Source organism: Pleurodeles waltl, chromosome 7 (genome assembly GCF_031143425.1).
Source record: "Pleurodeles waltl isolate 20211129_DDA chromosome 7, aPleWal1.hap1.20221129, whole genome shotgun sequence".
NCBI lineage: Eukaryota > Metazoa > Chordata > Amphibia > Caudata > Salamandridae > Pleurodeles > Pleurodeles waltl.
Window position 1 is genome coordinate 1,114,752,125 of NC_090446.1, and position 13,434 is coordinate 1,114,765,558.

General features: G+C 43.1%; 2 protein-coding genes across 5 annotated transcripts in view; one reads left to right on the forward strand and one right to left on the reverse strand.

Moving 5' to 3' along the window:
• The window catches only part of NAT9 (N-acetyltransferase 9), a 75,546-nt gene extending 71,937 nt beyond the window's left edge, over positions 1-3,609 (reverse strand). The window contains exon 1 of the mRNA XM_069200090.1: positions 2,610-3,609. Coding sequence (XP_069056191.1) covers positions 2,610-2,686 — 77 coding nt within the window. The 5' untranslated portion in view covers positions 2,687-3,609. The remainder of the gene's footprint in view (positions 1-2,609) is intronic.
• The window catches only part of TMEM104 (transmembrane protein 104), a 358,378-nt gene continuing 345,569 nt past the window's right edge, over positions 626-13,434 (forward strand). The window contains exon 1 of one of the 4 annotated variants that reach the window (XM_069200086.1): positions 626-670. The gene's annotated coding sequence lies outside the window, so the exon portion shown is untranslated. Of the gene's footprint in view, positions 671-3,757; positions 3,924-3,983; positions 4,079-13,434 lie in introns of those variants that run through there. The other 3 variants (XM_069200088.1, XM_069200085.1, XM_069200087.1) reach the window with 3 other exon arrangements.

The window sequence follows — 13,434 nt, forward strand, 5'->3', positions numbered from 1 at the left end:
CCCCGGCCTCTTCCAGACGCGGACAGGCGCAGAAGGGCTTGCCTTTGGCGTGCCCGCTGCGCGTTCGCGACAGCATATGTAGAGAAATGGCCCCCAGAAGCACACACGTTAGCAAGCAACTGGCCTGCAAGCAAAAATTCCACCCAAGATGTCTGCCGCTTAAAACCGTAAGGGAGGTGGGCTCTAACAGGCCCAAACCACGAGGCAAGCGGCAGATCTGCAGCCAAGAACTCTGCTGGTGGCCTGGGAGAAGACCCCGAAATGAAATCAAAGAGGTGAGCGTCAGAGAGTAAAACAGAATAAATATATAAGATCTCAGACAGCCGAAAGTTCAGCACAATATCACAAGCAATTTAAAAATAGCCCCGAATGCCCCCGTAAAAAATCTTAAGAAATAGGTTAAAATAAGTTAAAAAATGACTCGTAGAGCAATCCCTTACTCTGTTGTCCGCTGCGCGTCCGCGACAGCATATGTAGAGAAATGGCCCCCAGAAGCCCACGCGTTAGCAAGCAACTGGCCTGCAAACAAAAATTCCACCCAAGATGTCTGCCGCTTAATGCCTTAAGGGAGGTGAGCTCCAACAGGCCCAAACCTCGAGGCAAGCGGCAGATCTGCAGCCAAGAACTCTGCTGGTGGCCGGGGAGAAGTCCCAGAAATGAAATCAAAGAGGTGAGCGTCAGAGAGTAAAACAGAATAAATATATAAGATCTCAGACAGCCGGAAGTTCAGCACAATATCACAAGCAATTTAAAAATAGCCCTGAATAGCCCCGAATGCCCCCGTAAAAAATATTAAGAAATAGGTTAAAATAAGTTAAAAAATGACTGGTAGAGCAATCCCTTGCTCCGTTGTCAGTGGGATAGCAGGTCGAGCTCTTCCACTCCTCTCAATATAAGGTACTAGGAGCTATAATGAAAAGAGAAAGATGACTTCTGCATTTGACGCCTTGGACTTTCAGGCTCTGTCAGCAAGGCAGAAAACACGTTTAAGTAATGAAGCAAGGACAACAGCATATCCAAAAACATTAAATATCCCCACTTTGAAAAATAACCTGCATGTAAGAAGTGAGTAAACCCTGGTCCTTCTTAGGAGGGGTCGGGGTCACCCAGAAATTTTGTCTGGAAAAAAAAATGGAATATGATGCAATGTATATCCCTTACACCCTTACTGGTGTCATTCCTTCCATCTTTCCCAGCACTGATCCAGCCTTTCATCTTCGCTTCAACCCTATGTTCCCTTCCTTTGTTTCATTCTTGATTTCCTTCAGTTTTCTCCCATGTTCTTTCCATCCAGCTTTCTATTTTCACAGCCTTACTTTAATCCTTTCATTGTTTCACCCTTCTTCCATTTTTCCCATGCTTTCATCTACCCCTCAATCGTTTCAGCTTTCCTTCTATTTTTTCATCTTTAATTTCTTCTCATTTATTACACATTCATTTCCATCTGCTGTCGCCCCCTACACTATCATCTCTTTCCTTCCATCTTTACTTTCATATTTTTCTCCCTATACTAACATATTTTGGCCACACATCGTCCTCTGAATTGTAATTTTCTCTCCTTTACCCCTCAGCCATCATTTCAATTTTTACTTTGTCAGTTCCATATATTAACATTCTTTCTTCACTAGGCTTAACTTCTCTCACATCCCCTCGGCCACCACCCACAGCTCTGCCTTCTGTGTTGCCTTGAATTTATTAGCTTCTGACCAGATACTGGGAATGAAAAATAAAACCGAAGAGTGCCCATAAATAATAGGCTGAAGTTGACTTGCAATATATTTATAATGTACGACAAAGGGTACTTTATTCCTTATAATACATGTTCACACCATCACCTTTAACAAACCACCACTTAAATCCTTGATACTTACCTCTTTCATATGAGAGAGGCAGCATGTTTGCAAACATGAAGAATAAAAGTAGAATTTCTAGTGCAGTATTGAAACTCATTAGAAAAGCTTTTAGATATTTGTTGCAAAAAAATATTAGGATCATTTTATTGCAAGTCAGATTTAAAGTAAAGGGTGCAGTAGCTTGAAATTTGTAAAAAGAAGCAGAACGATTCTAAGTTTTCTATAATTACCTAAGGAGTGCAAAAAATAAACATGTTGCCTTAAATATATCTTTTCTGCTTGTCACTGTAGGGCTAGAAAAAGAGCAGATGAAAGAAAAGCGACATTTAATTTTCGTTTTTAAACTGCTGCTTTAATTATGCTCTCTAACCTGACCTGCCTTCCCCTCGAATGCTCACTATGGGAACAGACACCGTGACTCCAGACCTCACCTTAGTAAGTTATTACAGTTGCGCAGCTATGCCAGGTGAGACATAAATCGCCTATTACAGAAACTAGAAATAAGATTTTAAACAGGGACTGAAAAATTCCACATATTATAAACCAGTTAAAACAACCAGCCCCACTAAAATCAGCATTCCACCCTACTGACATTCTTGAACCTCCATCTTAAAAGAACATTGGTAACCAGTATTATAAAAACCATCGCTCTACCTCATGAACAATAATCAGCCAATAGTGTCAACCTTACGATTTGCGCTGGCTGACAGCCTCCACCTCCAGTTAACAATATTGGCCTACACTTTTCATGCTTACCTGGGTACGTGCTCCGGATTGTATGGCACTAATGTGGCTAGGTGCCCCTGCAGCAGTGTATCCTGGTTAATCCTCATGGCTTCTTCAATTGCAAGACTATGTACAGAGTACCCAGAGATTAAGGGGGGCTGCAGGCTTTTACTAGAGAAAGTGGCGTCTTGAGACAATTAAATATGCCAGCAAACTGACAGAGGGAGAGTAAATGACTGCCAGAAACTATTGTAGACTACATATGCTGCGAGACACTGCCCGGAACGAATTAAGACTTCCAATACTCCTGATACCTGCTAGAATCCTTCGGCTAGTGGCAGCGAGTACCAGTGATTTTTGGGAGCCATAGAAACCATAAGAGGTTGCCCAGGAATGTCAGATACTTTTTGTGCCGACTCTTGGACAAAGTAACCAATATTCAGTAGAATCTAGAAGCCTCCAGGGATAGTACACACTACATGAGATTTCCAGAGACATATGCATAAACTGTTATTGCACAAAGGACGGTGTCGGTGACTTGGGCAAGCTGTTGACGGAATAACAGCAGGCACTAGAGACTATCAACTGATACAAGCGTGCTCCTGAAAGTACGAGGAAGGAACAGAATACCGGTCCGGAAACGGACCAATGACTACCCATGCATCACGTACTGCACATGCGTACCGCAGTGAGCTAGCACATGTAAGCACAGCGGCTGCTGGTAACTTTGACAAACATCAAGATCGCGTGTTGAGCCCGCGTTTCGATATTTCTCACTCTACTTCTAAATTAATTACAAATGTATCAAAGCATATGAACGCCTTTAATATAAGCTCATGAATATGCATATATCATGCACCGTGCAATGGATACGCTATTCATACTATGTATTTCAATTAATTATGTCTTTGTAAGGTAACACAAAATTTGAAATTTTGAAAATCTGACTTCGAAGCAGAAACTGTACTGAATTTATCTCAAGCCGCTCACGGCCAAAATGACCATCTTCGTTACAAGACAGGCTCTCCCACACGCTCCTCTTTCTAAGGCTTTAGTCCTTTTCTTCTGTCGGTTACAGTCTCGTGACACCAAAGCAATAACAACTGCACGTCTACAAAAGCCGCGCCCCTATGTTAAAATGCCTGTACGATCCAATCGCCTCTCACTTTGGGCATCACATGCTTTACCAGGTGACGCACCCGGAAGCACCCTATTCCCGTCAATGCGAGTCCATGGATATAGAACCTTGTGTATTCGTGACGTCACATACTGTTGGCAGTGATTGGTTGAAGGACCTCAGCGAGAGGTTCTAGGAGCTGGGCGGCAGGACTTGGGGGAGTCCAGGTAGGTTAAGGGAGCGCAGACGGTGAGAGTGTCTGAGTTGGTTATAGAGGGAACGTGGCAGGTAACGTGGAAGATCGATATCAGTGGGAGTGATGCTCGTCAGGTGACGGGTGTCCTTAGTTAACCCGAGAGAAGGAGATGAGAAAAGAAACAAGGTAGAGAAGAGAGACAAATGCCAGTGGGACCAGCAAGGGTATAGAGTGATCTACCGGGAGCAATAGTAGGTAAATTAGAGAGGGGGCAGGAGAATGGAAGTGGATACAGGTGTGGAATAATACGGTCTGGAGAGGGTGAGAGAAAATGATTAGGCCGATGCTGGGGAACCAGGCAGCGTTAAGTGTCTGCACGGGAAGCGAGAATGCAGCGACGACGGATGTGAATGGCCGAGGACATATATTGTCGCAGGCGGGTTTATGTGCCACATTTCCTCGTTTGAAATGTGTTAATGTGCGGCAGCTTCAAGTCTTATGTGTGACATATTGATGAAGGACACATACTCACTGGCACTTACTGCTCTGAATTGTTTTTCTTGGTTGCAAACCATATGATTCAGGGTACATAACTAGACCACATTCTTTCCGCACCTTTACATTTTCCTAATTAATTTCAGTGCTTTACAGCCTAATAGGTACTATGAAGCGCTTTATAAATTGTGAAAAATAATATTAACCTCCACTGAAGGTCTGGGATTCAAATCCTGTACAGAAGTTTAGGTGAAGTCCTCTTGTCTATCGAACAAGCACCACCAAAAATCGGATGGGATGGACCAGAGGCACAGTTTTGTTGACCGCAAAAGGCAGCGTTATTATACCAGGTTGCAGTTGAACTCTATATACAATACAATAACTTCAACAGGCCCTCACCAATACAGTGAGTTAACCTGCCCCCCCCCCCTTAAACCTCCATCCCAATGTATACAAAATCTCTCTCAGGATGCCTGACCCCGGCTTTACCCTCCTGGCCTCCTTTTGCGAAGGACCCGTTGTTTTCCCCAACCCTTCCGACCTAGTGTGAGCCCCCTGCTTGACTGCCACCTGTCCTAAGCGACAACAAAACCATCTTTAAACCGGACACCAATAAATCAAGCCTGAGTGCGGTAATGGCAACAACTGGAAGTAAGGAGGGAGGATAATAGATTATAAGTAACCTATCTTCCTTGGAACCACAGCGTTGATCCTAGAAACCCCCAGAACAGCCCAACTGTCCCTAACGCTCCTGTTACCACTCCAAACCCACCAATCCCAGGCCATTTGTCAGTGGCCTGGGCCACCCACCCGAGTAACGCCAGGAATGCACCTCCTTTCAGAAGGCCACCCCTGAGACCCCATCGGGCAAGGTGGACCAGAAGGCACAGTTTTGTTGAGAGCAAAAGGCTGCTTTATTAGGACAGGTTGCAGTTGAATTTCATATACAATAACATCAACAACTCCACCTCACTAATACAATGAGTCAACCTTCCCCCCCCCCCCATTTAACCCTCCCCTCATGTAAACAAAATATCCCCATGATCCCAGGATTTACACTGCCCCCCCCCCCCCCTTTCCATTCCATTGATTGTCATTTCACACCTGGCCTGACCCCCAGGTTCAGTCTCCTGGCCTCCTTTTTGCCAAGGACCTCCTGTCAAGGCCCCAACCTTACTGACGTAGTGTGTGAGCCCTCCTCTTGACTGCCACCCAGAGGAAACCCTGAACAGGCGTTATTGCCTGTTCCCCAAATAGATGTTGTGAGGCATAAGTCTGTCGTCCCAACAGCCGTTAACATATTCCTTAAACATTGTTACCGTCATAGGCTGTTGCCTAACAGCCATCATGGATGTTTTGAATTTTACCACTCTGCAAGTACACCTTGCACCATCTCCTTACTTGATAGTATCTTGGCCAACGGTTCTCAGATTTCCAGTAAGTACATTTTGTTTTTCAAAAAGGATAGATGTACCCACCTGACGAAAAAGGACAGAGTCTTCTTTGTTTATGTCTCTATGCTATAGTAGGCCTATTCCTCTACTGCCACCAAAATGATGCATTTCTTTGTCATCCTTACGCCATGTATTTTCCACTGCCTTATACGTTAAAGCTCTTCGCCAAACTCATCTCACTACTAGCGCGGTCCAAAAAAAAAACATACTAGCCCAAGAATTTCCAATTACATCCAGATCATTCTTCATCACTTTCATAAGGCCTAGGCCTGACAATTGCACCAAATTATTCACACCCAAAATGGATAATCAAAACATCTAGGTTAGATAACGAAGGCAGTAGCTGCGCCCACTTTATACTCCTTTTTCCCTACCATTCAAGGTGAAAATCAACTGTTCGAAAACCTAAATTCTTCCCAAAAGGACTTCTTTCAGCCTGCTTCGCAGCCCACTTGACAAAGGAATGCCCCATGCTCCAGATGCAGAAATGAGGTGTATTTAGGCCTGCTATACAACCTGAAACAGAGACAGCATTGTGTCAGTGCATTTTATTGACTGTTTTCCATCAGCCTAATGTAATGGAAACAACAGTCTGAAAACCCAATTTGTTTGCTTCATTCTACTCTTTTTCTTTGCTGTGTCAGAATTTTTCTCATTACCTCCAAAACTTGTGTTACCTTCAAAAGTGTTCCATCCTGATGACAAAATAACATGCTCCCTGAATCTCCTCTTGCCTACATGAAACTATCCCAAGCTGCCACTGGGCACAACTCACTACTTGTAGCATTCATCAGAATTTGGGTACCCTTGCCCATCTGATGCATCTTAGACCAACAAAGTACTACCCTTTTTCAACATCTTTGGTATCCATTCCAGCTTCATCTGCAACCCCCCAGAATCTCTGAGTTTCTAAATGCCCCAAGAAGAACCATAGCATCACCAATCTGAATTACAAAAACTAAAATTCACTAGAACATGTCCCTAAAAGGACCAGTATTGAACTGCTAAGCCACTTACTGTGTGTAGCACGGGTGGTGCTCTTGCAGGATATATCAGTTGAGCCCAGAGTTCATTGTCAACCTCCTCCCATGGTTTATCTGGTTTCAATTACTCAAAATTTCTCATCATAATGAAGCCAAGCTATGCCCCCAAAATCTAACTGTGCTTTCCTTATGGTGTTCATGTACTTGAATATGGACACAGAGAGCTCTGGAAGTTTTTCGCAGTAGGCACTCGCATAGATGAGGAAAGCTGATGTCCATGTGCCCACGTTAGTGGGAACATGAGGGCTCCTAGCCAGCTCCATGCTTCTTCTCTAGACCCCTCTTTGGACTGTACCTCCCTGTGCAGAAGTTTGCATACTTCCACAAACTCCCTTTTCCAAATCTTTTTTTTGTTTTAACAGCCAACTGTGCGCCCATGGGCATAGATACACCCCTGGGAAGGTAAAGCGTTAGCTTTGTTACTAGTTTCATCTTTTTTGCCTTTACATCTTTCTTCTCTGCACTAGAAGTATCTTTCTCTTTGGCAGTACCTTCTTTCTTACCATTGTTCATCTCATTACTTACCTTCTTCACCAAATCATCCCCCATACTGGCCACTTTGTCCACTGACAGGGGACCAATCCCATTTTCCACCATCTGTATATGTTTTTTTCTGCACTTCATTTTCCCATCAATGCATAAGTCCTGCTCCTGTTTGTAATTGCTGCCTCTCAGACCTTATCCGGTCTCATGTCTCCTTCTGTGCTTGACCTCTCTTCCTGCTGTGACCTGCTTCTGTTCCTTGTGCCTGGGTTTTTGACACATGGAAAACATTACTTTTTTATACAATGTTAGCCCCCTTTCCCTCGGGTTTCAACTTCTGTCCTTCCCTGTCACCCTCATGCCAAGCTGGAATTTCCCCTATCTCAAGTTCTTCCTCATCTGCACTATAATTCAATTCACACGTATCCTCAAATTTCCATGTGTCCATTCCCTCACTCACTCCGGGACATTCCCATCACCCACACCACCATCAAATGTTGTCCACTAAATATGCGTCTGGTGCTCATGACATGACTCCTCTTCTAGCTACCCTGATTTTGGGAAGGTTGTGGCCTATCCTTCCCTTGGGCCCAGTGTCTACAGGCCGTTTTTACCCTGGCTTCTTGCTGGCCACATTGCCTGATTTGACCTACCAGGTTCCTCCCACTGTTACCTCCCAAGGTCGCCAAAGCCAGCATATGGAGCTGTGGTCCTATTCCCTACCTCTTTTCATGGCATGCTCGGCTCATGAACACTGCTCTTGTCTGGCATCCATATCCATTTCTCCCCCTCTACTTTGTAATTATCATATCTGTACAGTGTCTCTACACGATGTGAGGGTTTACTCTTGTCCAAGACACTGCTGGCCTGTGTAACATTGTTGCCTGCCCTTTTTTGTTACTGATACTGTATTTTCGTTTGCTAAGACAAAAGGGCAATTTTTTCGTTTCCCCTGCAAAAAACTAGAACCTGAACTTGCTGACACTTGGAGGGGAGGAGGGGTGTGGAACTGCTATGCGACCCCCCCCCCCCCCCCCCCCAGGACTACTATAAGTAATGCCTACTTTTTGGACATGCTGTGCACCTCAGCCGCCATCTTTATAGTTCCCAGGCTTTTATTTGTGCTGAGGGCTGTATTCTGCCCTTGTGTGTGAGGCTTAATATCCTCGACGTGTGCAGTTGCTGACTTAGCTCTTGGGGAATGCCTTGCAACTCCTGTGCCCCCGGGAGTCTGCTGCAATCATTGCCCCTCTCCTATCCACTGAGAGGTATTGCTGGCATTCTGGCAAGAATTTCTCGAAACTCCTTCACATTACTGCCAGAAGCCATGCTCCCTGCGGTGAACACATCCCCCCTCTCTCCCACCACAGCTCGCCTGCCTCTCAATTTGGAGATTTTATTTTTTGGTAGTGATGGCAAGCAAGCGAAAACGGCTGCTGGTATGTCACTCGCTGCTTCTCTTCGCAGCGTCTCCAGGCTGACCCCTCCTGGCTTACGATGCAAAGTTTAATTAAATCATCCCTCCTAGTGGTACAAAGTACCCTCTGTGTTCTCCGCAGTATTAAAAGCAATAACAAGGATTTATATACAACCTTGTCGCAAAAGTGTTGTCCCCTTAACTACATAAATTGAAATTAACAATTACTCCCCTGAAGAGACTAAAATGAACCTGCCTTCCTTGGGACCACATCATGGCTAATTGATCCTAGAAAGCCCCAGAACAGCCCAACTGTCCAGTGTTTCTCCTACGACACCAAAGCCACCAAACTCAGGATGTGTAACTGTGGCCTGGCCCATCTGCCTGAATAACGCCTGGGGCTTACTTCTTTTTAGAAGGCCACAGTGGGTTCCCATTGAGAGACTTTCCTATGGAGCCCAATGTGAAATCTCCTCAGTCTAAAGAAACCTTTTTATTCCCTACGTAGTTCCCTGTGACCAGCCTGCCCTATCTTCCTTAGACCAACCTTTTGGATATGGGAGAGGCATGCCTCCCTAGTTCCATATATTTATTAGAAAGAAAATATAAAAGTGTAAGAAGGAAAAGATGTATCCAGTCCCAAGAACTACTGACCAATATCCCTCATAAACACAGACTGCAAAATATACGCTAAGATCCTAACCCTCAGAATAGAGGCCATTCTCAAAAACATAATACATCCCTCTCAATCAGGATTTATCAAAGGGAGATTCAGGGCGGGTAATATCAGCCTTTTTACCGTGCAATTGAAATAGACAAACTCCTGCACCATCCAACCTGCACAATAGCATTCGATGTACAGAAGGCCTTTGATAAGGTATCGTAGACCTTCTAAGCCTCACCCACCTTTTTCAACTTTGGCCCTGCTTTCTCAAAAATGATCCTTGCTCTATACAAAAAACCGAAAGCTAAAATAAACATCAACGGGAAGTTGTCTAATCCCTTTTACATCCAATAAGGAACCAGACAAGAATGCCCACTCCTCCCCCGTACTATTTCTACTAACGCTAGAACCCCTACTTACATTGATCAGAGAAAATCCACTCATCCCTGGTATCCCTTTCTCATTAAGTCCACAAAACTAGCCGTCTACCCAGATGACATCCTCCTTTTTACCACCTAGGCAGACTCTGCCTTGTTGCACATCATATCCACCATCAATGACCACTCTAAGATGTTAGGCTACTTCCTCAACACGGAAAAGGCAGAGGTTCTTCCTCTCAGTATGTACTGTAACATTTCACATATCAGCCTGTATGGACTTAAACGGGTCACAGATAAGATAAAATACATGGGTATATGGTTCACCCATAACCTTAAAGACTCCATCGATCTCAACAAGAAAAAGATGCTAGAGAACATTCTCTGGAAGTCTAAAAAGCCCAGAATTGCCCTAAAGAAACTGAGAATTCCTTAAAAAACTTGCCAGCGTAAATTTATCCAACTACCAGAGATACCAACATGTCTTCCTAGCGAAACAGGGGGATCACTGGCTGCTAATCGTGGCAAGTGCTCGCTATTGAAATCATCCTCGCCAAATCCTTATCCCTCACTTAATTATTAAACGACAAAAAATTAAAACACGCCACTTTATAAACATTCTATCCATCACAACACAGGCACTCTGAAACACTGACAACAAACTACACAACAAAATTAAACACTCATGCCTAGCCTTTCTGTGGCACAATGAAAACTTAAAATTAGAAGGGAGAACAATGTATACAGAGAAATGGGCAGGAAAAAGATATTCTCCTGGTGCGAGATAGCGGCAGCCTATCAGAACCCATACAGTTCTAGCTAATTAAAGACACATTTGACCTAAATGACATAGACTTTCACCATTTCCTTAAAATAAAATCACTTACAGCCAAACATAAACCTCTAACCCACCAACCTACCCAGCACATTAGAGAAAAAATACTAAAGGCGGTCACCTAGCTTCCATGGGAAGCTGTACTATTAGACTCCAACAACACTCTAAAGGCCTCACCGGACTGGCCATCTCCCTGGAGTAACCTCATTTCCAACATAATAACTCCATCATTGGCACAAAGCAGATAATGGATTGCCAATATGGCCCACCGGACTCCGGCCAGTCTTTATACACATGCTTGAGCTGTGGGAAGGAAACAGGAGACTTAGAACATCTGCTAATGGAGTGCACCTCCACCAAACAGTTCTGGCAGGACATTAGTAATACAATATCTCAAATACTTCATACAAAACTGACTCCTACTTTAGCCTGTATTACACTAGGCATCCTCCCCACTGACATTAAACAGAGAGGACTGTCTCCTATGGGACATTCTGGTCACAACTGGCATTAATGTTATCCTCAGTGAATGGAAAGACTCATCCGCACTATTTCCCCACACATAGTGGGAATGGATCCAATTCACCAGAACTGCTTGCAACTCACTAAACTTATAATTGAAGACACCATCAATGAAGAATGGTAAACTCTGGTGCAAACTAGACAACTTTATGTCTTACTCTTCTATGTAACCATGATCATCTGCTCACTCGATCATTCATTCATGCATTCACTCACTCATTCTTCCACCCTCCCCCTCCTCTCCTCACTCTCCTGCTCCCTCCACTCTCTACCCACCCCCTTCCTCATGTACTCCATACTTTTCACCCCCATCACCATGTTCTTCTCTTGTCTCCACTCTTTTACTCTGTCTCCTTCATCTACTGGTACCTTAACCATTCACTACAACATCAAAAACTGCTTCGTCACTATACACACACTGATTAACCTCACCTCACCATTGTAAACAAATACACTTATCTCTACCCTCTACTTTTATAAATGTGAACCGACTTCTCATGCTATATCCCAAACTACTGTTCCCACTTGATTTGATGGTACTGTACAATGTACCATTTCTTTTAATTTGTTATTTAATTTTCCTATTGTATAAAATCCCACTAAAAGACTCATGAAATAAAAAAAAAAAATGTAAAAGTGTGAACTTCTACCATGAAAGGACAGCAGAACACTCGTATAGGGTGAAAAGATATTGCATGTACAGAGCGTCAAAGTAAAAGTAATGAAGCAAATACTTATTTCCATAAAAGGCGTGATTGGTATGTACTTGATGTCAATGTAGCAAAAAGGAAAATGTAATACTTCTTATGTTCATGGGGTCATTAATCACAGTTTGTTTCACATTCTTACTTTAGAAGGTCAGGCGTTAGAAAGGATTTTGATACTAAGGAGGTTGATTTTGTGGTGATCTTTCAAAAGTGCTTGAAAAAGGAAACATACATGATCTGTGTTTTAGGGCATTCAAAATTTTACAAGATTTTTATGTGTGCAGTTTTCTCCTTGCACCTGGAAACTGGTGAACTGAGATTTCCTTTGTCTCTGAGATTCTGTGTCCTGCCTCGGATCTTTAGTTTTTTAGGAAAGTATGTAGATGAGTTGAAGTCGATGGGTACATATGTTAGGCATGCTGTTTTTAAGGAGCTTCTTACTTGCCTGATAAATAACCATTTATATGAAGTGAACATAGAGGTGATATTAGCAAAATTATACTCGGGTACAAAGTGCTCCCTTGAAAATTAAACCTCCTCTCAATCATGTCATTTTAGCTAACATCACCTTTTTGTTGAAATGTTACCTGGAAATTTGAAATTGCATGTCCCTGACTACAAAGTGCTGCTGACACAAATTCTAGGACTGGCAGGGAGTGTGTTATAACCATCTACCTACTATCCAGCTCTGCTAACTTACTACCTGCAGTCTTTTCATTGTAATGCACACCTGTTTTATAATGGCATATCTGTAAACAGATGCCATAAATTTCATTAAATGACAACAAATTGACAAAAACTGTGACGCCGCATTATATGGTAAAGCGTCTTAACACAAAAGCTTCATAGTACTGTGGGACCATAGCACACTGTAATAGAGTTTTTATCAGGTGTAGGGTGTAAAGCCATGTTTGTAACTGATTTCTAACTGAGTTTAGAGACATTGGGATTTGAGACATTGGGAGGTGAGGAGGTGGAGTGATCCATAACTTAGCCACACCAACAAAGAAACCCTGACTTGTGAATGGGTTTTACAAGCAATATGATTACATATGCATGTATATGGTATTTCTAAATTGAAACCCTAGCCAGAAGGCAACAGAGTGCTACAGTGGACCAAATACAAGCCTAAAGTCTGCAATTAATAGGAGATATAGCTGCATTTGTTGACGGTTAAACAGTGTTATTTAGTTTTCTTTAAAGAAGTGAGTTTTCAACTCTTTTGTAAATTGGAGAAGCGTTTCTTCAGTCCTGAGAGATACAGAGATGTTGTTCCAAATCCTTGGTACATAGATGAAAATAGTCTGATGCCTTGATTTTTTTTCTCTTTTACACATCTTAGTCTGTAGACTGATGGTGTCCTGGCTGCAGGTGTGACGAGAATCACCAGAGATGATGAGCTTGTTTGCAAAATAAGCCAAGGTGTTGGTGATTATTACTTTGTGAATGATGGAGCTGGTTTTGAAAATAGTGTGAGCTGGCAGGGGGAGCCATTGGAGTTCATCATGATGGAAGTGATGTGATCTTAGTCCTTCAGGTCTATGA